This window comes from Cololabis saira, chromosome 8, assembly GCF_033807715.1.
Source record: "Cololabis saira isolate AMF1-May2022 chromosome 8, fColSai1.1, whole genome shotgun sequence".
Lineage (NCBI taxonomy): Eukaryota > Metazoa > Chordata > Actinopteri > Beloniformes > Belonidae > Cololabis > Cololabis saira.
Window position 1 is genome coordinate 19,106,897 of NC_084594.1, and position 24,778 is coordinate 19,131,674.

Consider the following 24,778-nt stretch of genomic DNA (forward strand, 5'->3'; position numbering starts at 1 on the left):
TACGGAAGAGTATCAGGGCCACGCAGGAGAAAAATAAAAATAATAATTTAGAGGAGGAAGATTTTTTTTCATTATGCACTTCGAAGTCGAAATGTCGAGAAAAAAGTCAAAATGTTGAGGAAAAAAGTCGAAATGTCGAGAATAATGTTGAAGTACAATTTCGAGAATAAAGTCGAAAATGTATTTCTCTTTAAATTCGGGGGCGCTGCCGCCTCTGGGCATTACGGAAGAGGGTCAGGCAGGAGAAAAATATTTGAGAGGGGAAGATTTTTTTTTTATTGTGCTTCGAGATAAAAGTCGAAATGTCGAGATTAATGTTGAAATACAATTTCGAGAATAAAGTCAAAATTTCGAGAAAAAAAAGTCGAAATGTCGAGATTAAGAACCGAGAATAAAGTCGAAATATATTTCAACTTTATTCTCGAAATTTCGACTTTATTCTTGAAATTGTATTTCAACATCTTAATCTTAATCTTGATCTTAATCTCGACGACATTTCGACTTTTATCTCGAAGTGCACAATAAAAAAAAATCTTCCCTCTCAAATATTTTTCTCCTGCCTGGCCCTAATACTCTTCCGTAATTCCCAGAGGCGGCAGCGCCCCCAAATTTAGAGAGATCAACTATTTATGTGAGATTGCTGTTAAATCCCCGAAGCAGACGGCTGAGAAAGGTTTTAGTTATGGTTACGGGTTCCTTTCTGGTCTAAGAAGACTTATTTGAAAAAAGTAATACTTTAATAATTAATTTTTTGTTCATGTTTGGTCTATAAAGATTGAACCAATATTATTTATTGCATAAATATCATGTAATTACGTTAAACAAACTTGTATTATTAAAAAAAACACAAATATTTAAAATACCATTTGTTTAAAAATTAATTTCTTTAGTTTGAAATGAACATTTTAATACTAACGATAATAATAATAGTAATTACACCATTTTTAAGCACGCAGAACCAATCAGTGAACAGGAGTCCTCATTTTTGTTTAGACCACGCCCGAGCTGTGTTGTTGTGGAAAAGACCCCTGGGGGGGTCTCAGATCAAGCAGCAGGGCCCCTCACCTGGGTGTGGGTTACAGGGGTCCCACCAGAGCCAGGCCAGGAGGGGGACTCACTCACCTGGTGGCCACCGGACCAGTCGGTCAGAGCCCAGACAACATGCCCTCCTGCTGCCCATCACTTCCAGGGGGGGTAGCAGCTGAGGTAGTTTTGTAGTAAAAGTGAGCGTGGTTGTCTTTTTCACCTCTTAGTATATTCACCTGCTTGTCTTGCCAAGCAGCTGTAGTTTTGTGTCAATATTCACATTTTTTTAGGACAAATAAATGATTCAGATTAGTTCCAACTGTCATCATTTGCAAAGCACCCGTTTCTCCTTCATTGAAAGGCTGTTTTAAGTAAACCAGGCCAAAACCCACCCTCAGGACAACAAGTCAAACCAGCCCCTCCCTTCAGGTATTTAGGTTTCTGCATAGATCAGGAACTTTCTTGCAGATTTCACATTGTTTGTGCCTGGTGGTCGTCTGACTGGCCACCTCTGGTACAGATAAGAACAGATACAGTAAGAGCTACTTGGTTGGTTCCTCTTGGCTCCATCATTATGCTGCACCGTCTACATGCAGCATCCACCAAAATGAACTAAAATGACCTGATGTCATTACTTTAAAAGACGTTGGTTGTAGAAAACAGGGAATGTGAAACCACTGGACGCTCAAGTTTTTGATTTTGTTGCCTTTATGAACATCTTTTCTGAATGAGGCTGTGCATCATGGTTTATTAGTTTATAGCCATGTTATCCTTTAGAAAGTGTGCGGCTACACTCTTGCTTAGGTCTTGCAAAAGAGACATTGATCTCACTGAGGCTAGTTCTGGATGAATAAAGTTAAACAAATACACGGAGCTCTGCTTCTTCTCCAGGCACATCTGCTCACAGTTCAGTCTAGCAGAAATTAAAAGGCCAAACAATTTTCAATCATGTTTTTATCAACATCTGTCAGTTTACGTGGAGTTAAAAAGTCCTGAAAAGGTAAAATGTGCAAAGAAAAATTCCAAAGTGTCTGAATACGAGTCAGGCAGTGGTGGAAAAACCTGCATTATCCTGGATACAGTCTCCATAGCTGTTACCATAGCAACAGATGTAATCCAGATGACCACAGCTATAGACCAGCAGTGGTAAAAGTGATAAAAGCTTTAGTTTGAGTCGGCTCCAGGTGTGTGCGTGCACCACACTCTGCCCCATCGCGACTCGTGTTTGTGTGGCTCTTAACACAGAGAGGATTTGTTATTAAAAAAAAAAAAAATATGCAGGAAAACATGGTCAAATGCCAGACTGAGTTTAAAGCGTGCAGCAGCAAAAGCAGAAATTGGCCATCACACGTACAGCAAGAGTAGATCTTTAAGTGTTGTCCCACAAACATAAGCATGGTGTTGATGGATGTCAGCGTCAGGGGATACCAGTGCCGTCTACAGGTGTTTTGTTGACTTCAGGGCGGCTAAAAAGCCTCCCGGTGGGATTCTGTGGGAGATACTTCAGTTGAAATCCTCATATACTCAGAGCTGTGCTGACAAGTCAGTTGAAAATCCTACCTGACCAGTCTGGGACCCCACTGGCCTGGTATGACTTCACAAAACTTTGAGATCAGCAACTCCCTGAAATGTTTCAATTGAACATAGTGTATCTGAAATCCAGCCACTGCTCCAGCATCATATTTCAAAGGTGAAGCCAAAATCTGTGTTTACTATCCGATCTATATGTCACACTTACACAGTACTCGAGTTGTAAAAAAAAAAAAATCAGGAGGATGGTAGATTTGATCATATGGGGACAGATAATTTGTGCTGAATACAAATAATATAATATATTACAAATAATAGCACTGACCAAAACACCTGCAGAAATACTGCAGGAATGACATAGCAGCAGTTAAATGCAGCCTTCTGTAAGTTTTAAATATCCACTGGGCTTACATCAAATACATCAAAACACAAAAATAAAAAACAGTTTTCTGAACTTATAAATATGACTCTGTCCTTCACAGGATAAGTAAAATGGATCACTGCAAAAACTCAAAATCTTAAAAAGAATATTTGTCTTATTTCTAGTTAAAATGTCTGTGTACTGTAATTTGTATTATGTGTTTTGTTTTAATGTAAAGCGTCTTTGAGTGCCCTGAAAAGCGCTATATAAATAAAATGTATTATTATTATTTTAGTAAAAAAATCTCATTACACTTAAAACAAGACTCATAACTGGAAAAAACAACAATTTTCACCTGTTTCAAGTAGATTTTCACTTGAAATAAGTAGAAAAATCTGCCAGAGGAACAAGATTTTTTTGCTTGTAATAAGAAGATAAATCTTGTCCCACTGGCAGATTTTTCTACTTATTTCAAGTGAAAATTTACTTGAAACAGGTGAAAATGGTCAAATAAGTTATTTTTCTGGTGTTGACTCTAAATGTTGAAATAGCAGTAAAACCACATTCATTGATGAAATGACATAAGGGATGGGAAGGGGGGATGGCAGTTTTACAGGGGGGATGATTTTGACCGTTTTTATTTCAGGGGGGGATGCCATCCCCCCTCATCTCGAGTACTGCACTTACAGCCGTGAATGTTCAGAAAAGCTGGCATGAACTTCTTTGCAGGATTGCAGTTAACTGTCCAAAAATCAGGCAGGAAATGGAGAAGCTGGCGATAAATATTGTAACGAAACAAAATAATTAAGTTGGTTCTTGTGATTGATAAGGATACCCTGAATAAGGCACCACCTTCAGTGGTCTACCGGCTGGAAGAGTGGAGGGAGAGGGCTCGACCAAGGACTTCCTGGAGGAGAAATGAGAGTAAGGGCAGCCAGAACATGATGGACGAGGCTGCTGAGACAGCGAGGCCTGCGGTTCTCTGCATCCCCTGATGCTAAAACGGTGGAGTACTGACGGACACAGAGAAGGCTCAAAGGATAACAGACAAAGTATTTTGAGCACAAATGCTGACTTCTTGTTGCATCATGGTACTGTAATAATTGCTGGTGTTAATCATGACTGGACTGAAAATATAACGCGTTATAGATTTTGCCACATCTGGAAGAAGATATTTGGTCGTTTTACAAACAGGCCTCGAGTAAGAGTCTAGCTCAGGTAATGACTCAGCAGCTGACTCACCTTGTCGGAGAAGAAAACAGCATCTGCTGGTGGGACGCTTCCATGCAAAAACAACCTTCACCTGCCAGTGATGCACTCCATGGTCTCAGGCAACAGCAACTGGATGTTTGCATCTGCAGCCTCGGCCGGATCACGGCCAGTCACCCTGAGCTGGAGGGACGGGAGAAGTCAGGCTCATCAGTCACTGCACAGAGAGAAAAACTCAAACCGAGAGGCTGCTTCACAGGCTGCTCCATACAGAGATGCCCCAAATACCAAGTGAGACTAATTCCAGTTGAAGCCCTGACTTTCAGTTTAACAGGATGTGAAAGGGTTGTATTCACGGCGACAGGGGACATTTGGAGCTCTTTTTAGTCCTCAGTAACGCTGCCGCCGTTTTCTGTGAATCTTTCTTCTTATAGTCAAATGTTACACGACAAGCACACGACCTTTTTAACATCTGTTTGAACTTGTTAACGCCGGTCAGAGAATGAGGAGAACAAATATGACACGTGAATATTGCTTAAATTCATAAATGAGTTTGTCTTCATTCACTCCCTGCTTTACACATCAGTACTTGATAATACATCTTAGACCTGTTTAAGGTTAAAAACACAGATACAGATATATCTACTCTCAATATTTCATTTTAATTATAATAAGAAAGCATTTAAATAAAAGCACTACATTATTAAATTAAAACAATGAAACCAGAAGAAATGTGAATCAAGTACATTTTATTTTACAAAATGCAACAGTTTGTAAAAACCATTAAAAAAAAAAGAAATACAAACATCGTTTAAGGTGGTTGGAGAGTTAAGAAAAACAAAACCAAAGTCCATTATTTTATTTTATTAATGCTGTCTGAATTAGTTTGACAAAAAACAAATAAAAAACTGCTTTGCTTTAGACTACGTAAAGAGTTATAAAAAAAAACTGTCGATATGAAATGTTGAGTTTCTAACAGCGGTACTGTTACAGGAAGGAAGACCGATTCTGTAACATGTTAAATGTAATAAAACTGTGTAGATACTACACACAGGACGTGCACAGATGCTGCTCCAACTGTTACCGTTAGCATCCTGGCTTTTACTAACAGCATTAAACATGAAACGGTTTCAAATCACATATAATACGTATCAGATGCAAAACAGTAAAACCCATAAAATGTAACCATTTTTTTCCCCCATAAAGATGAAGTCTCTGAACACACCTGAGACTTCTACAAATGTCTTAATGAAAGACACAACTTTGACTTTCCTTTTTTTAAACACAAGATCACTCATTTGTGTTTGCGTAAAACACAGCAGTAATGGTGATACACGGATGCATCTGACCACGTTACTATAGCAACCATGATTAAATATAAGGATCACAACAAACAACAAACTTCAAATATTAGGTGATTTAAAGAGAAAAAAATTCAAGTTTCCTCTGTGAAATTAACATTTTAAAGAAACATTACTGAAAAGGGATGATGAGATCACATTTACTGCCAACATACTGAAAACATCAGATATGAAGAGAGGATGGTGCGTTTAGGGTTGTTTCCTTAAACCCGTCAGAGGAGCTTAAAGACGGCATTTGTGTCAGAGGAATTCAAGTGAGTCAGAGACGATGACTCAAGCGTTCCTGGTCATGATGCAACCGCTCCAAAAACTGTCGCCTGAACAGCCACATGAACATCTCAGCTGGTGTAGAAATGAGAGCTGAAACCGACGCTGGTTTCAGTCGGGACTAAAATAAAATGCAACAACTGAATGACACAAAGACAACATCAACAAAAGGGTGGAATTAGAGGGTCGACTCTGCTCAGCCTGTGTGGTTATTGCTTCCCAGATGTGCAGAAATGAGGCAAAATAAAAGGGAAAATGATTTAGAGATATATTCGTATGAACCTGATCATTCTGGTTATGGTAGAATTGAAAGTTTAAGTAAACAAACAAATTAGTTTTCCTTGATTAAGTGGCATTTCTGTGCAACTGCGTGATCCCATCAGGCTGCTGAGACGGTTAGAAAAACAGAAAACTCAAGATGCTTTTCACAATTTAAATCAAACGAACTTAAGAGGAGAAAGAGAGAGAAGATAAACGTGACGACGCCCCCTGGTGGAGACAGACATGTCATAATTGAGTTTTTTGTTGTATGTTTTTTTTTTTTCCTAATTCCTGACAATAGAGGAGTGAAAACAGTCTGGTAGAAGAGAATAAAAATATGAATCTCAAAGTCTCTATAACCCTCAGGTCATAGTGTAAAAACAAATGGGTATCAGTTGTGCAACTGAAATAAATATTTCTCCACATGTGACTGGGAGTTTTTAACCTGAGCTTCAGTCCTGTAACGAGTCACCGCCATCGCGTTCCCGTCGGCGTTTCAGGCTCTAGTTCTGCGTGCTGCTCGCTGCATCAGCGGCTCTGCCTCTCCGACACGACGTCCTGCAGACGCTTCAGCAGCACATCTGGGCTGCTGCCGTTCTCCGAACACGCCCGCTTGCTGGGGGAGTCGTACGCCGATGACATCATCACGTCCCCTTCCATGGTGAAGGCCCTCTTCCTGCTCGCCGAGCCTTGCCGGATCATCCGGTTGATGTCCGATAGATCCTGTACGGATGCAGCAGAAGATCAGGAATCATTTCTTCAACATCCTGGTGGAGGTGTGTGTGTGGGAGTGTGTGTGACTCTCTTGCCTTGGACGGGCTGCTGTTGATCCTGTAGGTGTAGGAGGTCGGCGTGAGGCTGCCGGCCGCGTTCTTGTGAGGCGACACGTACAGGGAGTGTCTCTGCGAGACTCGGCGAGGAGACAGCGGCTGAGCCCGGACCGACGGGAACGGAGACAGAGGAGGAGCATCCGCCTGCAGGACCCAGCCGTCGCATCACGTTACCATCATGACAAAAAACACGGGAACATAAAGAGCCATTCCTACAGCGGGAGACGAGCCGCGGTGTACCTGATTATCGTTGGTGGCGTATCTCAAAGCAAAGCTCTTCATCTTGAGGACGTACACGGTGTTATAGAACTGGATGAGGTCGCCGCGCTCCTCCTCTGCTGATTGGCCGGGACTTGCGTCTCCAGGGAGATGACCAGTTTTCTCAGCAGCTGAAGAAACAAAATCAATTGTTTTGAGTAATTTGTTAAAATAAAAATGTGAAACTATGTTATTGTTGAATTTGAAATAAGTATTTCAAGGCGTGTGATCCTTGAAACAAGCTTGCAGTCATAACACTGATGACTAGTATTTATATGTTGTTAAATCAACAAACCAGCCAGATACCCTTGATTCATACGTTCATTTTGGATCAGAAACATAACTCAAGTAAAAGTGTGTGTGTGTGTGTGTGTGTGTGTGTGTGTGTGTGTGTGTGTGTGTGTGTGTGTGTGTGTGTGTGTGTGTGTGTGTGTGTGTGTGTGTGTGTGTGTGTGTGTGTGTGTGTGTGTGTGTGTGTGTGTGTGCTCACATTCTCCACCCGAGACAGAATCCACTTCCATGTTTTCATCAGCTATTTGCTCTTTAACAGTAAGATGCAATAAGACACTGCGATACACCTGCACACACACAAATGCAGAAACACACAGTTTAAGCGAACACAAATGCAGTTTTCCAGCGGTGAGGGTTCAGTAGTTTGTATTTGAGTGTGTATTTCTCACGTGGCTGCTGGCTTGGGGTTGGCTGCGGTAACACTTCATGATGTCCTGGAAGCTCTGCGTCTCCTTAGTGATCTACACGCAGGGAATCAGAGCAGTCAGTGTTTTCACAGGAACTTGAGCTGCAGTCAAACATCTCAGACCCTAAAGAGACAACACCCGGTTCCCTCCAGGAGATCCGTCACGGAGAAGTGTCTCGCTTCTCGCCCTTTTACAGTTTTCAGGTAAATCAAAGTCTAAATACAGATTACGGTTTATCCAAAGCTCAATGAAACGTAGAGCGAGTTGCCTTTAGAAATCCAAATATCACCTGAAGGTGTCATATTAATACATTTATGAACATGGTCACTTAAGATTATGTGACTAAAGAATTAGATTTACTACATTTTTATCAATCTGTAAGCTCTTGTATCCATAATTAGAATTTTCAGTCAGCAGTTGAGATGTTTAATTTCTAAAAAAAAAAAAGTTAAAGCAGCACAATGTAACTTTCAGCTTTTGTTGAGTTTGGCGGCTCCTTTGGACAAAAGCGGTAGTGCTTTACCAGAAAAAACACTACATTTCCCATGAGCACCAGCGCGTACTGCCGGAAAACTCCTGTCCCCGTCGCGTGCAGACGGGACGGACTTTCCAAACTACTTTTTTGTTTTCAGCGGTCGTTTGCAGGATGGATAGCAAAGAGGTAATGTATCTTTTTTTGGCTAAACAATATAATATGACGAAGTTGAAAATCACTAATTTCAACTTGTTTTTATTAGTGAAGTCACCCCCGCCCCCCTGTCCTGTTTCAGCGAGATAATGCGCTCTGGTTTTGTTCTACTGCACCTTTTTCCTGTCACGTTTTTTTAAAGGGACTTCGTCATAAATTAGTAGTCTAACATACTTGCTGACAAAATAAAAAAATACTTTATAACCTGTGAATAACTGAATGTTTTGCAGATCAGCCCTGCACAATTTTACAGTTCTCAGGAAAAATACTAGAAATGTTCTATACATTTTCTTTGCATTGCATTCTTTCCTCTAGTGCTGTAATTCTATTCAATTGTATTATTTTATAAAGCTTCCTCATTGCCAATTGCACAATTTTATGATCACTATTATTATTCTGTGTCTGTTGTTGATTTTGTCCCCATAAATCCCCATCGGTCGGACATCCCTCCTCGTCTTTCAGCTCACGCCAGCGAGTGAACGCCGGGCCAATGTTTATTCTTGTACGGGCATTTAACTTGTTACTCTCCCGCTTTCTTTTTTCGCCTTCTCCGTTAAAACTTTTATTTTCTCCGGATTTTTTGCTGCTTCGGCCATGATAACAACTCCGCGTTTAGCTCACCACCAACCTGAGCTAGTTTTTTAGTGTGGCAGGGTTCCTACCATGCACCTCAAAGTTACATAGTGCCAGTGAAGGCGATACAGACCCCTCAGACCATGACAGAGGTTCATTAAACCTGTTGTAAGTTGATGTACCATCACAATGACTCTGGATATATTATATTAAGGTGGAAAAGTTACATAGTGCTGCTTTAAGTTTTAATAACTGTTTTTGTCTGACATGCCGCCAGAACAGCTTCTTCAGACACGTTCCTCATAAAGGCGACACAGCAGCTAATTAAATGTGAGTGTTTTTTCCAGTTTTCTTACTTTGGATATGATGTAAATGCTGCACAGCAGCAGCTGGTCGAGGTGGCGGCCCTTCATCAGCTCGGTGCAGTTGACCAGGGAGTGCTCAAAACACGTCCAGATCTTCCCGCGCAGCTCTGAGGAGATGTCCAGCTTCAGGCTCAGGTCCCGGAGACGAACACTGGCCAGATGGTACACCTGCAAACAGGCAAGGAGACAGGGACAAAATTAAAGCACAAGCACATGTTAAAAATAAGTTAAAAATGACTCCTTAGGAGAATAAAGCGATCATTAATCACTCAAAATGTAGTTTAAGGTCGAATGAGGTTAAATAAAGTTGTCCCTGGACAGGAATGGCAGATGAGGTGGACCTGAAAAATAACCTTGAACATCCCTGAACAAATGATGATGATTGCCGTACTCCTCTTTTGTATCAGTGAGTGATTTATTTTGTGTAAGCTCTCCACCTCCTACCTTCCTGAAGAACAGAGCGAGCGAGCCTGTGCGCCGTGGACGCCCGCTGCCCGCCTGGGGTTCGACGATGGCAGGAGCAGCTGTGACGGTTGGAGCCCGACTCGGGGAGGAGGTGAGCAGGAACTGAGCCGTCACAACGCCGGAGGAATCGCACGGCTGGACTGGGATCAGCGCAATGGTGCGGTCACTACTTAAACCTTTAAATATCCAGACAAACAAACAAACGTTCAGTCTTTTTTATTTCGAGAATTTATATAATAAATTAATTAATTATTAATATTAATATTTCATCCACAAATTTCAAATGTAGCTACTATGGTTTAAGAGATGGTTTAAATTTTATCTTATTTATTTTTGAATAAGGAGAATAAAATTAATAAAAGGCTGCACACATATTTCCAATTTCATCTCGTTCCCCTCAGTTAGAGCTGCTAATGACTCCTATGTTTACAAATGTAAAATGCAATGAGGTTCAGGGAACATTTGTGCACCGTGTCTGGGAATGTGACAAAATCAAAAACTTCTGGAGGAAGATCATTAATAAAACCATGTTTATCCTGCCCTGCATGAATATTCCACTGGACCTTTGCATTGTTATTGCTGCAACTATACCCAGCAGATCTCCATTTGAAACCCCAAGAATGTTAATTTATTGATTTTTATGTATTGAAGGCAAAAAGGATTATTGCTCTTAACTGGAAGAAAATGGATGCACCTACAATCGGTGCTTGGATCAAGGTTATGGCACATTGTATGTCAGTGGAGAAAATAACATCTACATTAAAAAAAACAAACTCGAGATGGAAGGCAATAGCAAAAGTTTAATTTTTGTTTATGTATACCTTTAATTTGCTAGAGGTACCATTGGACTGTACTTATAATCCTTTCACATGTTATTTTGTACTTATTTTGGATCTTATAACAAGAGAGATGTAAAGAGAGAATGGATGTGGGTTGGGGTTGGGATTGGGGGGGGGGGGTTAAAATTGTTAAGTCGAAAGTTGTTTTGAAATGTCCTTTATAATAATATCTTATGTGTGAATAAAAATCAATAAAGAAAAAAAAAGTTAAAAAATTAGGACATTAAGCAGATAACGTGATAAATTGATGGTCAGCACAGTGGAATTTGCCTCTTTTTGTGTGTCGTCTTATAGTAGTAATAATAATAATACTAATGATAATAATTATTTATGTGTGCCTTTCAGGGCTCCAAACGTCACTGAACAATATTTACAGCTTTGTTATTTAAATGTGCGTGTTTATAAGAAGGGGTTAGTATGCTTTAATCTTAATAAACACATTATTTATAATGTGTGATGCTGCTGCAGTGATATACACCACGAGGAACCTGTGCAACCATGTAAACAGTTACATTCAGAGACGTGGGGGTGCAACGACCTTGTAGGGGGATGCTCAGGACGGTGGTCTGCGTTCCCTGGCCTCCGATCTTCAGGGTGCCGCCGCATGAGCCAAACGTCAGCCTCTTGGCCGGAGATGGCATCGGGCTCGCGGTGAGGGACAGGCCCACAGACGAAGCCGGAGGGTCGTCACCGAATAGACGGCGTTTGGCGCTGCCAGCAGCGGGGGAGCTGTACCTGTCGTGCACAGACAGCGGAGAAGGAGGCACTTCTAGCCGAGGTGAAGAGGAAAAACCAGAGAAGAAGAAGAAAGCATTAACCTCACACATGCAGTTATGAGGGAAGAGCGCAGACACACGCCACACTGGAATCCACACCTTTACGTGCGCTTCCCAGGCCCGACCTGAACTCCTTAATACGAGGGTGGATGATGGGGGAGTGGGCCACCAGAGGCAGGTGAGACGGACCTCCGTTAGCCGAACCAGAACCCGTGTCGAGACTGGAGGAAAAGTTCACCTGCAGGTTGTTGGAGTTAGATTGAGTCAAGATGGAAGATTAGACAGCAGAGTCAGTGATCCAGACATGCAGCGGTCTATAACAGTGGTTCTCAACCTTTCTGGGGTCCTGTACCCCCTGCATATTTTTGATCAACTCTGATTATTGCAATTTCAAGTGCTAACTTTAACGTTGCAAGTTAATGACGTTCCCCCAACAGCTTCCTGCATATATTTCACAATAAAAGCATTTTAAAGAAATTAAGGGGTGTATGCCAACTGAAATTAGGAGACTTATAATTTGAAAAGGATGCAGATCGTGTTATGTTTGTATCAACAGTGCAGTAACTTCAACGATGCAAACGGGTGCAAGATTTAATATTAAAATACAATGAAATACACTTGTGAAAGAGAAAAAGAAGGTCATGTAGTTTAGGTAGATAAAAGGTCTCATTTGAATAAAATAATGTATTTCTATAAATTTAAGTGAATCTTTAAAAAAACAAACATCATCATGGACCACTAGAGGTTCGTGGACCCCCGGTTGAGAATCACTGGTCTATAAATCACTGCGGTTTATTCCTTAATTGTTTCAACCACAAACAGTAGTTATTGAATGTTCACCCTCAGACATATTGTGCTTTACTGCAGCCAGCTCTGCAACTACAACGTTTTAAAATCAGCGCTTCAGAAGAATCTATTTATGTTATTTTAACCTGGTCTGACTTGGTTGAACCTCCTGAACTCGACTAAGGCAACATGAACTGCTGGGAACGTCGGGATGCAGCCGCAGGGTAAAGTCAAGCCTGACTCTTCTTTCCCCATCGGATTTCTGATTTTGTGAAACAGCCCTGGGTAGGTACAAGCCAGCATTTTAGGGTTTTTTTTTTTAGGCAGCCAAAGCCACTTCCTTGAATGTGCATGGTGAATGAAGATGCTGCGTTTTTACACGCTGGAAATCAGGAACAAATGTTGAAGGAGATGAGACATTCCTCTCATCCCAGTCCTCAGCTCATCAATAATGTACTTCCTGAGCTACTTTCAGGAGGAGGTTATCCCAGTGAAGGAGGATTTAAAATATGCACAGATTTTAAATTTACATCTTTCTTTGAAACCTGCAGACTGATGAAGTCATGATTTGAATGAAAAACTAATTTAAAAAACAAAAAAAGGTATGTTTATGTATGTTTTTTAAATCTTACTAAAGACAATGCGCTTTTCCACCTTTCTCCTACAAGCATTCACCATATAGCTCCACAATATTTATAACCTTCAGGCATCCGTGTGTCCCACTAACCTCCTCCACTGTGGGGACTTTGTTCCCAGCAGCCTCCAGGGCGCTCCACAGGGCAGAGTCTGAGGTCCACGCTCTGTTCTCCAGAACTTGCTCCTCGATTGAGTTCAGATGCTTCACCATGTCTCTGGACAGGCCTTCCTCTGAGCGGATGAACACCTCGATCACCTGCACACAGAAAAAAGCTGATAATCAAATACTATTTATCTATTATGTTTGTGATAGATGGAATAACTGAACAGAAGTTGTGTGTTTCTGGTTTGTAGTTGCCTTAAAGAAGTAAAACGGGGTGAGCTTGAAGATATCGATGATCCAGGGGAAGCTTCTTTGGGAGCTGTAGGAAAACAACACCACCTCCAGGCAGCAAGCCATCAGCGAGCAGTGGAAAATGTCCTGCTCAAGCAGAACCTGAGAGCCAAAACACACAGAAACACACACACACTTTTAAACCCAAGAACAAAAGCAACCAAGAGGCCACAAAATATATCCTACTAAGGAGATATGAGGCATAAAACCGCTTGACTTGTACAGAGATTTATTTGGAAGCTGATAACGTTGAAGGTATTTGAGAATTAACCCAAACAAACCCCTGGAGATGATTTTTAACAATGCAGATCTTTTTATAGAGGAGAAGAAAAAGGAAATAATAACCATGTCTACCTCATACTGCTGCACCTTTCACTTTTTTTTAAGTGTATATATGTTAATAAGAGCCACATTTGTCTATTTAGTACTATTTAAATCTGGGTACAGTGAGTGAAATAACCAGAATCAAATTATCTGCCTGGCATGTTCAAACTTGGCCAATAAAGCTGATTCTGAAATCTCCCAACATTGCCAGATTTTGTTGGCATGACCTGCTTAAAATGCGTTTGATCCTTCATTTAGTCACAAAAGTCAGCGGTGCGAGCTGTCTGTTGATCTTGGATCTGCTTTGTTCAGGGTCATGGATCATCTGTCCTCTGACCACTCTTTGGAACGGACTCTCATCACTGCTGTCGCAAAAGCACCTTCGCTCATTTCTTCTGTGTCCAACAAGCTGACGGCAAGACCAAACGGTTCTCCTATAGTCGAATAAACCACACACCTTCTTTGGAATGTGTTTGGGATAATCAACATGAAAGAGTAATATTTATAATACATCTCAGCATTCAAAACCCTCGTCCCTACGAAACTCCTGGATCCTGAGCTTTCTCTCAGTGGTGAAGATGGGCAGCTTCTCCTTCTCCAGTCTGACGTTGAGCACGGGTGCCCCTCAAAGCTGTGTTTTCAGCCCAGAAGTTAGCGGACGATACCACCATCCATGGTCTCATCTCTCACAATGATGAGACCACCTACAGAGAGGAGCTCCATGCAATGGAGACATGTTGCCAAGACAATAATCTCTTTCAATCTCTCTCTCTCTCTCTCTCTCTCCGCCTGCAACCCATCTTCAACACATGCTGCATTAGGAGAGCACAGAAAATCATCAGACACCCTACTCGCCCCAGACAGACTGTTTTCTTTGCTGCTGCCTGGTAGAGCATCTACAGACGGACCGCCAGAATCAAAAACAGTTTCTTTCCCACAATCATCAAACCGCTAAACCACAAGTTCAATTGCACTTTCTCAGTCATTTGCACACGTGTATAAACACATTTACAGGACTTGATTTTCTTTATATTTGTAAATACTTGGAGTTGCCTGCCCGCCTTGTTTTGATTGCTCAGATGACCCTGCTGTCAATACTGTGGATATGACAAATAAACCTCTTTGAACTTGTAATTTTCTGCTTACACTCATGTCCCTGCCCTGCAGTCGTTTGGTCTCCTGAACCAGGACGTTCTCCAGGATCTTGTAGTACAGGATCTCTGCCAGTTTCAAGCGGTTTTCTGCAAAATCTGACAAGAAAAACAGGATGCATTCAACGGCTTTGACCTAAAAAGGCAATAAATGTGGCGAGATGAGGTCGAGCTTCATGTTTTAAATGTTTCTTCTCATTGGGAAACCTCTCCCAAACCCATTTGAGTCTGTCAGTGTGTGTTATACCGATATGAGAGCCAGGCATGTCCTCCGAGTCGTTGGTGTAATGCTCTTTGAAGGTTTGTCCCAGAGTCTTCACTCGAGCCAGTATGGACTCTGTGGGGTCTCTGGAGCAGGACCTGAAATACCAATGCAAGGGACAACGACATTTCACAAACACAGTTAAACCAAAACCACTAAAAGTAGTTAAGCATCTGATAAATACTGAAAACACAACATGTAGTTAAACTGCTTGTACAGCTCAAACTGAGCATGAAACCGTGTCTGTGTTCAGGTTCATGTTTTAAATTCCCACTGAACAATATCCAATTTAGTTTCATACATTTAGTAACAATCGAGACATTAAATGAGAAAAGTAAATAACAAAACATATTATGTAACGTTATTGGCGTTTTCAGTGAGAAAAAGGATGCTGTGTCATTTTACATTTACTTTTTTTGTAAACTATTTTTACTGGTCATTTCTTATCAAATATTAAAGATGTTGCATTTGTGAATTTGATTGATTTGTGAATATTGTCTGTAGCAGCTGAGTTTGTTGTGTGTTCAAGCTCTCTGGCAATTTTCAAGTGATGGACTGTCCTTCATTCATTTTTTCAACAGAGACTCATGGAGGTTCTTATCTCCCTCATTCCTTGTTTTTACATTGTGTACGATGCAGTCTAACAACTCTTCAGTATATGATACTATAATCTTATTCTCTTTTTTTAAAGCTCTCACAACTTTTGAGCCAATTTGTGAGGGACGGCCACCGTCTTTCAACATCTCCCAAACCTCCTGGGACTATTGTGACGTCAAATGTAAAGCTCCAGTTGTAACAAGCACATTCTGGTCGTTGGCACAGCAACGTAGTTATTATGGAGGTTGCAGTCCAGTTTTAACCTAAGTAAAATACTATAGTAAATATATACAATTTATTTTCTAAATCACAAATATACAATGACCAAACATTTTCAGAGTTTTGCCTCTCATATTTGGGTCAACAATCCTCATAAAGCTTATTATGAACAGATTTTAACATATGGATAGAGTGAGTGAAAATGTAAAATTAATGAAATATCAATGCCAAATGAATAAAAAGCCATTTAAAATAGAGGTAAATATGTAAATACATCTCTGCTTTCTTCGTAAGTGATGACAGGTAAACAAAAACAAAACAAGCAGAAGAACTGACTTGAAGAGTTGCGTCAGGTGTTCGCTGGGAGACGTCCTCAAACCCGTCACAATACTCTGCAGCCGGCTGACGCTCTGCGTCGCCGAGGACACCGGCGTGACCAGCAGGTCCTTTTCCTTCAGGTAGACTCGACCCGTCAGAGGGGTGGACGGGGCGAGAGAGCCAGACTACACAAACAGAGAGAGAGAAACAGAATGTGGTTAAGCGGGGGTGGTGTTCATAGATGTGTGCATGTTTGTGTGAGTAAGTCTGTGAACCCTGCCCCAACTTAATTTCCCCAGCCACAGTCCTTGATAGCGATGGAGTTATCAGCCGGCCTCGGTACATATGGGGGGGGGGCAACTTCTGTGTCTACGTAGAACCACAGAAAACTCTTGAGCTCATCAGTAACTAAAACGCCCACGCCCACTTGGATGTGGCAAGTTGGCCTACGATATTACATTTCAGATGTTTAACAATTATAATCTTTTTGCTCTGAACTGCAGCACTTGAATAGATTCAGTCCCTTTTAATATGTTTTAGGTATTAGCTGTCCAAATTTGCTGAATACTTCTATTCAGGGGTGAAACCTCCTGTAGTTTTCTGTTGTTGCAGCTCATCAGTCCTGAGCTGCTTTCGCGTCGTACAGCTGTAATAAATGGCTATACGAGTTACTGTAGTTTCCATCTGCAACTCAATCAATGCTGCCTCCACCAAACTCTGCGTAAACTCTAGAGGTTGTTGCCGCTGCAGCTAAGGGGATGCATGGTTTTATTCAAACAACTCCACCTTAAAACGCTGAAATCTGTGTTAGATGTTGATATAACCTAAAACTAGATGCGTATAAAGAGCTCTTGTGCTGTTGTCAGTAGGTCTGTATTAATACACGTGTCTGTGTGTACCTTCTCCATGTGTTGCTGAAGCTGGCTCTGAGCAGCAGTTTGACTGGCGGACCGTTCATGAACAATCTTCCTCGGTGTTCCAATTTCCTCGTCAGCGTCAGCTCCCAGAAACACTCGCTCATCAAAGTCTCCCACCGTCAACACATACTCCTCATACTCCCGGTTTATGGCCTTACTGTTGACAGCACACACAGGTTTTTAATATTTTGTGTATTTTTTAGTTATCTCAGAAAAGGAAACTGTGAAAGAAGTAATACAGACAGCAAAAAATAATGAATATAACAAGTGTAATCGTGTTGTTTACTTGTTATCAATGAAGTTCTGAGGATCCAACATTTCAGTCAAATGTTCCTCATTTCCCTTTAGTATCTGATCGATGGAAAAACAGAAGAACAAACGTCTCATAAACAAAGAAAAAAAAAAAAAACTAGGGTGATCTTCAAATCTCAATAAAGGAAATAAAGGTATAAAAACTATAAAAATATAAGAAACAAGGTTAATGATTTTCTGCATGGGTGTTAAGATCAAGGGGCCACACCTGTTTCAGGAACAGTTTCTGTATGTAGGGTTTAAAGTAGTGCTGTTTGATGCCTTTGGCCTCCACCACCAGCCCATCGTGCAGCTCACATAACCGCTCCAACACGCATGGAGAAGGCTCGTCTGGGGGTATGTGGCCATCAGGGCGGTACAGCGGAGGCAGACCTGCACCACACAAGCGCCATTAAACAATCGCGGCGGCACAGAAAACCCTGTAAACACCAACCCTGCTGCAATGTGCCTTTAGTTTATACGTACATGTGTATGTGATGCATGTAGATATGTGGTTGTGGGGGGTAGAGTTGGGCGATATATCGAGATTTTAATATATATCGATATATTTTCAAACGCGATATGGTACGAGACAATATCGTTTATATCGATTATTAAAAAAAATAAAATAAAATGTATGACTCTGATATACCGGTAGCTTATTTTGTGACAAATTGACTTGAATGTTTTATTTGATATTTGCACAAATGGTTTGTTATTTGCACAACTGTCAACCTCAGTGGAAAAGTCTGCCTGTTACTGTCTACATTGTATTAATTGCACAGGGTATTTTAAATGTAATTGTTATGCAGGAAAGGGATATTTGTTTTATTTTATTCAAGAAGCATTTTTATTCTATATATGCAGGCAGTTTATTTTTATTTCATTTGTTTTATACATTTTGATATTGTGCAGACCTCTGTTAATAAAGGTACCTGTGTGACATTTGGCACGTGGCTTTGTATGAAAACTGACTGTTTTTTTAAGGGTTTGCCTCAGAAAAAAATGAAGCTAACAGAGATGCTATGCTATAATGCTTTGGGGGAAACCCCAATTATGGCACAGAAAAAATATCGATATATATCGAGTATCGCCATTCAGCTAGAAAATATCGAGATATGACTTTTGGTCCATATCGCCCAGCCCTAGTGGGGGGGTGATTATAGTTACTAAACAGCCTCAACATGACCTCATGTGGTTAAGTGTCATTTAAGGTGGAATTTATTGCTATTGTCATCATGTCTGTCTCTCACACACACCTTTAAAGGAAGGGTTTATGAGATCCTTCCTGTTTGCACATAGGAGGGCGTTGCCAAACACCAAGTCCAGACAGCAGAGCAGCAGGTGGTACGAGTTCACCAGGTCATCGCCGATCATACGAAAGTTACCTTAACAAAACCCCAAATACACACAGTTACTCCAAATTTCACAGAAAACAAAAGAAGTTTCAAATGTAAATCACATCACCTGTTGAAACATATTTTAGACACAACAAATAAATTATTTAAAGAAAAGTACTGTTACAAAGACTCTAAATGTGTTAATCTTTGGTTTCAGGTTAGAATTAATCAAACATCTACAGCTGCAATAAAATTCAAAAGGTATTTTACAGTAGTTTGATTTTAGTAGCTTTGCTTCTTGGTACCTTTCGTGTACACAAACAGAGTCCAGCAGAACTTGAACACGTCACTGATGTGACAAGGCAGCCGCCTGCAGAGCCAAAAAAACAAACAAAGACCATCAAATTGACATTAAATCGCCATCGGTGTGATCACTAAACGTGACACAGAAGAACAAGTAGAAGAAGAAACTGTGTCTGTGTGTGCGCATTCACAAAACTGAGGAGGGGCAAATACCACATGTGACAAAGATGTACCAAACAAAAAGAAAATATTTTAAGACCACAGCAGGTTCTCATGTGATGGTGAATGAAAAAGGTGATGATGAGAAAAACATGTTACATCAATATCAACTCTTATTCTACTTCTGGCAGCAACTCAGGTTTTTATTGGGCTGCAGAGGTTTTGATGCCAGTGCCACTTGCTGGCGTCACCTGACAATTCCTGCCATCTCCATCTCTACCTGCTTGTTTTCAACACCAGACACAAACACTGTTGTTTGACACGAGGTCATGAAGCCCAACTGATTGGCAGAAAAGATGGCAAATCTCCCTTGGCCCAGGTGAAATATTTGGGTATCTGATGTGGCTGTAGCTTTGATCACCCATCAATTTGAAAAAAGTCACATTCCATAGAAATCATTAAAGATGGGCTAGTTATAGTTATGAAAAATCTGTAAATGTGTGTTTTTTTTGGTAAGTTATAGGGGAAAAAAAAACTGCGTCTTGCCTGTGCTTCCTGCTGCGCGGCTGGCGCGGCGGCTCACATCCCTGCGGATTCTGAAACATGTCCATGAATATGGGCTCAAACTTGCGAAAGATCACAGTGGAGACCTCAAAGTTCCTCTCCAGATGGTCCATTCGCAGCCTGAAGTCCTGTGTCAGGTTTGACATGTCTGCCCACTTCCTCATCTTAGAGAAAAACTGGATCAGACTGAATGAGGCAGAAATACAAAAAATCGTTATGAAGATGACTTAACATTTAAATATAATACATTTTCTGTTTAATGCAAGAGGGTCAAGTTAATATTTTCAATATGTTATAACAATGTTTTATTGTTCAAATAAAATCTAAAGTACATAGACTGTAGTCTATGGCACTTAGTATTTATCTAATGAAAAGGGACTAATTGCTAAATTTAGTGACAATTTTTCTTTTTTTTTGTGGTCGTTCTCTGGGTGAGTTGTTCATAATTGATGAGTAACACTTAATCAGGACCAGAATAGACGCTCTAGGCCTTTGGTGACTTTCTGGGAGGATTACAGAACATGAAGGCAGCACAGAGTGACAGGATAATGCTCTTAGATGGAGCTTTGTCTACATGGTGATATGAAATAATATGAGGTACCAGAGGAGGAATCACTGGGGCAGATGCATTAAGAGCATGTTCACCAAGTCAACTGCTTAAGTCCTGTGACTTGAGGAGGGTATATGACAAAAAAGAAAGACAAAACCATATTTAAACAGATGTTTGGAATGTTGTTTAAAATTTAAAAATCAAAATTTTAATATTTATAATCTACCCCTTCAAAATAATTGTTGGAGTGTTAAACAGATTATGTTTAATAAAAAAAAAAAAACGCATCTAACCTGTAAACAGAAGATTAATCTGGTTCAAATTATAAATTCAAAGATGACTATGTTCGGTAGATTTTGTGTGAAATCATATCCCGTTTTTGCTCAGTGGAAAGTCCCGTCCTGCAGAGCTGAAGGGGTCTGACCTGAGTTTGGAGGAGCGAAGGATCCTGGTGAGGGACACACAGTTTCCCTCCATCAGTCCTTTCCCCACTGTGGGAGTGGACCCCTTCCTGCAAGCGGCGTACAGAGAGCATGCCAGCCAGTGGACCACCTCTCCCTGCAGAGACATAACAGTACAGTAAACCACTCTGCACAAAGAGGAATGAGAGTGGTCAGTGGTTCACTTCCAACACCAACAGGAAACACTCAACGTTATGGGACATTACATTTAGGCAAACAAATCTGGACAAATTCTTATAGTGTTTTTTTTTATATTTATTATTAAAATAATTAGTTTATTTTGACAATTCAATTGCTTGTCTTTTCAAGGAAAATGTCAGATAATCACAGTTACAAACTTCTTCAAAGTAAGGCAAGGCAAGTTTATTTGTAGTGATGCATCGAAATGAAAATTTGTGGCCGAAACCGAAACCGAAAATAATAATAAACACTTGGCCGAATACCGAACAATACCGAACATGGTTCTTCAGCAGTTTTTCATTTATTTTGCCAATTTTTTCACCATTGCATAAATCAAATACATTTGATTTAGGCATGCTTTTCAAAGAAAAAAATCTTTTACAAAATTACAAGGTAGAAAATATTTATTGAACATAAAAAAATGAAAATTTTTTAATTTCCCAGCATTATGTTGTTTTGGTTCCACCTCCTGGTGAATGTTAGTTAAAATTCTTATGGGGTTAGTTTTTGGTTGGCCAACGATTTATGTAGTGCGCAACGTTACGGGACGGAGCGGCCAGTCTATTTCCTTATTTTACAACGCCGTTATTAATTGTTCGGTTTTTTTCCCCACTTATTCCACCGAACACCGAAAGTGTTTTTTTGGCATTTTCGGCCGAACAATTTCGGTTACCGAACAATCGGTGCATCACTATTTATTTGTATAGCACAATTCAACACAAGGTAATTCAAAGTGCTTTACATCAACATTAAAAGCGGCAAGACACAATTAAAACATAAATAACAAGTAAAATGAAATAAAATGATAAGAAAAGAGGTAAAATAATAGAAAGCACAAGTTGTTAAAAAGTAAGGGCAGTAGAGTACAGCAGGTAAACATCACATTCTTAATATGGCAAGAATTACATTTCTATACGGTCAAAACGTACAAAGACCGGGTCAAATACAGTATTACAAAAGTAATCTGTAACAATTCGTACGGTGAATTAAACCAATTAGACAATTCTATGCCACAATGCCTGTTTCCAGGTCTTATTTCACGCAACTGACGGGAATTTGCATGCCTTTTCAGACAGCAGTTCAGGGGGTATTGAGGCTGTGGGGTTTGTCAGTCTGTCTACCACAGAAAACAGTGTGCGAGCATTATTACTGTTTCTATCGACAATCTCTGAAATATGTGATTGCCTTGCATTCTTCAGTTTCTGATTATAGTTGCGAAGACTCTCTTTATAAATGTTGTAATATACCTGGAGTTTGTTTGTACTTTTTTTCCCCATTTATGCATGTTGACTTTTATATTTGACTTTTCCTTCACTGTAAATCATCTGTTATGTTATGTTGCCCTTTTAATATGCTTTTCTTTCTTCCCTACAGCAGGCTCCATATATATATATATATATATATATATATATAGAGAGAGAGAGAGAGATTGAGATTTTGTGTTTATTTTTTCCACCATTTCCCATTTTTTTCTCTATTGAATATTTATTACATTTCGTTAACTGGAAAGACAACAATTGCCGGGAAAGAATTCCTTGTACGCTTCTACGTACTTGGCAAATAAAGCTGATTCTGATTCTACTTCAGATTCAGGTCTTTCAACGCTGTAACACTTTACAGCAATCACACTATTATTATTAGTTATACTGCTCTGGCTTGACTTACTAATACTAATACTAGTAAAGAGGATATGGCTGTAAGTCCCTTTGACCTCTACAATCAGTAATCATTATGATGCAATCACAGGTCCAAGAGTTGACAAACGGTTGTCTTACAGAGGGAAGTCAGTCTGACAGAAAGCATAGGTTACTATATTTAAGTGCACTGTACTGTTTAACTAAGGTTTTGCTTCAAATAATGTTTGCTGTCCCCCGAAATATGTTATATTTTTTTAAATTATATCAGAGTCCAAATTTCAGTTGACAACAACAGCTCAACATAGAGAAACTTTCCTGCAGCTTTAATGTTTCCTTTCCTTTTGCCGCTGGTTAAAAAAAAAAAACACAATTGGGTATAAACACAAGATAAATACACATATTGTAGATAGTTTACATACCCTGATTAACTATGTGATTTAAAACTCTTAAATAATTGAAACATAAATATAATGACACCTTTAGAACAAAAACCTATTACTATTTTTCCCCCAGATAATTTGATCGTGTTTTTTCCCAACCATAATAGGAGCCTGAAATTAGTGTAAATCATCATTAGTCCAGCAAGTAGTCTCATAATGTGCGTAAACAAAAACTTGAATTTCCACAGAGCCCAATATCAGGATACACAGCCTACCTGAACGTTATTAGTGTTTTATTCATACTACACACCTATTCTACATCCTCAGTGACTAACATTATTACCCCAAGAAAGCACTCATCCTGTAACGTATTCTTATGTCATTATGCAATCAAGCAAGTGGCTGCACAGCTTTCCAGGAAAGAACATAAATGCATTATAATATAGTCGTATTACTGTACTAAATAGTGTGAAAATAAAGGCTTAGCCGGATGTCATTGTTTTAGGTATTTGGCTGCTGAACCACTATTTTCCCTATGAAGCTCCCAGACCCCTGAGGTTCATCTGGATCTGGTTTGTTGTGTGTCCCAAGAACCAGAACCAAGCAAGGTGAGGCAGCGTTCAGTTATTCTGCTCCTCACCGGTGGAACAAACTTCCTGTAGACCTGAGGTCTGCTCCAACTGTCAGCTCCTTTAAATCAGGCCTAAAAACATTACTGTTTACTCAAGCGTACTCTTAAATTAAATACTTACCTGCTGTACTCTACTGCCCTTATTTTTAACAACTTGTGCTTTTTATTATTTTACCTTTTTTCTTATCATTTTATTGGTTATTTACTGTTTAATTGTGTCTTCCTGCTTTTAATGTTGATGCAAAGCATTTTGAATTACCCTGCGTTGAATTGTGCTATACGAATAAACTTTCCTTGCCTTAAATTAAATACTTACCTGCTGTACTCTACTGCCCTTACTTTTTAAACACTTGTGCTTTTTATTATTTTACCTCTTTTCTTATAATTGTATTTAATTACATTTTTATTTACTGTTTAATTGTGTCTTGCTGCTTTTAATGTTGATGTAAAGCACTTTGAATTACCTTGTGTTGAATTGTGCTATATAAATAAACTTGCCTATTTACCTTCGTTTGTCACAAAGCTGTCTGAAAGATAAGATTTCTGACACTGTTACACGAAAATAATGACAAATGTTTAGCCTGTTAAGTATCAACAAAAACCTTGAGGCTTCAAAATCTGAACATGAAAACAAGGCTGGAGCCCTTTAACCCCAGTGTTTGTAACACATAAATATGTTTTTAGAGTTCACTATACAAGTTAAGTTGTTTGAATGAATAGTAAATCATTAAACTGGGCAGCTGTAACCATGTTAAGAGGGTTTTCACCTCCAGGGTGTATGTATTCCATGTGGCGGTGAAGTTGTCCATAGCTTCAGTCGCTGTCTGCTCGTCCATATTCAGCTCCTGACACAACGTCTCCAAACTCCTCCGGACTGAATTCTCCTCCATCCTCCCCGACTCTGAATCCGACGACTCTTCGCCCCGCATTCACGACACTTGACGGCGGCAGTTTCAACTTTAAAAGCCCCCTCTGTGTTTGGTGTTTAACACCAAAACAACCCAAACATACAACAACAACTGCGCCCCCACGAGTCCCGCAGGCTTCCGCTAGCAATCCCCACAATGCAGCGCGTTGGCGCGAAAACTTCGCCACTCTGACCAATCAGAGCCGAGCAAGGAGTCGCCCCGCCCCTCGTCTCTCAGCCAACGGTTACCAAGCAACCGCCGTC

The 24,778-nt window shown here is 40.1% G+C and overlaps 1 protein-coding gene across 2 annotated transcripts; it reads right to left on the bottom strand.

Annotated features, from left to right (window-relative positions):
- Nucleotides 1-4,936: 4,936 nt before the first annotated feature.
- On the bottom strand, nt 4,937-24,654 carry rbl1 (retinoblastoma-like 1 (p107)). 2 transcript variants are annotated; one of them, XM_061727030.1, is made up of 22 exons: nt 24,375-24,654; nt 20,743-20,876; nt 19,751-19,954; nt 19,048-19,112; nt 18,662-18,790; nt 17,632-17,795; nt 17,398-17,462; nt 17,094-17,268; nt 16,213-16,379; nt 15,046-15,158; nt 14,794-14,897; nt 13,288-13,425; nt 13,021-13,185; nt 11,607-11,745; nt 11,270-11,497; nt 9,872-10,068; nt 9,419-9,595; nt 7,784-7,855; nt 7,594-7,681; nt 7,086-7,234; nt 6,825-6,989; nt 4,937-6,738 (listed from the first exon to the last, which is right to left on the bottom strand). In XM_061727030.1, exons 1-22 carry the CDS (start codon nt 24,534-24,536, stop codon nt 6,544-6,546), a joined length of 3,195 nt encoding a protein of 1,064 aa, XP_061583014.1. In that variant the 5' UTR covers nt 24,537-24,654; the 3' UTR covers nt 4,937-6,543. The 2 variants fall into 2 exon arrangements, with proteins under 2 accessions (XP_061583014.1, XP_061583012.1); XM_061727028.1 differs by having other exon boundaries at nt 11,270-11,500.
- Between the last annotated feature and the right edge of the window lie 124 nt (nt 24,655-24,778).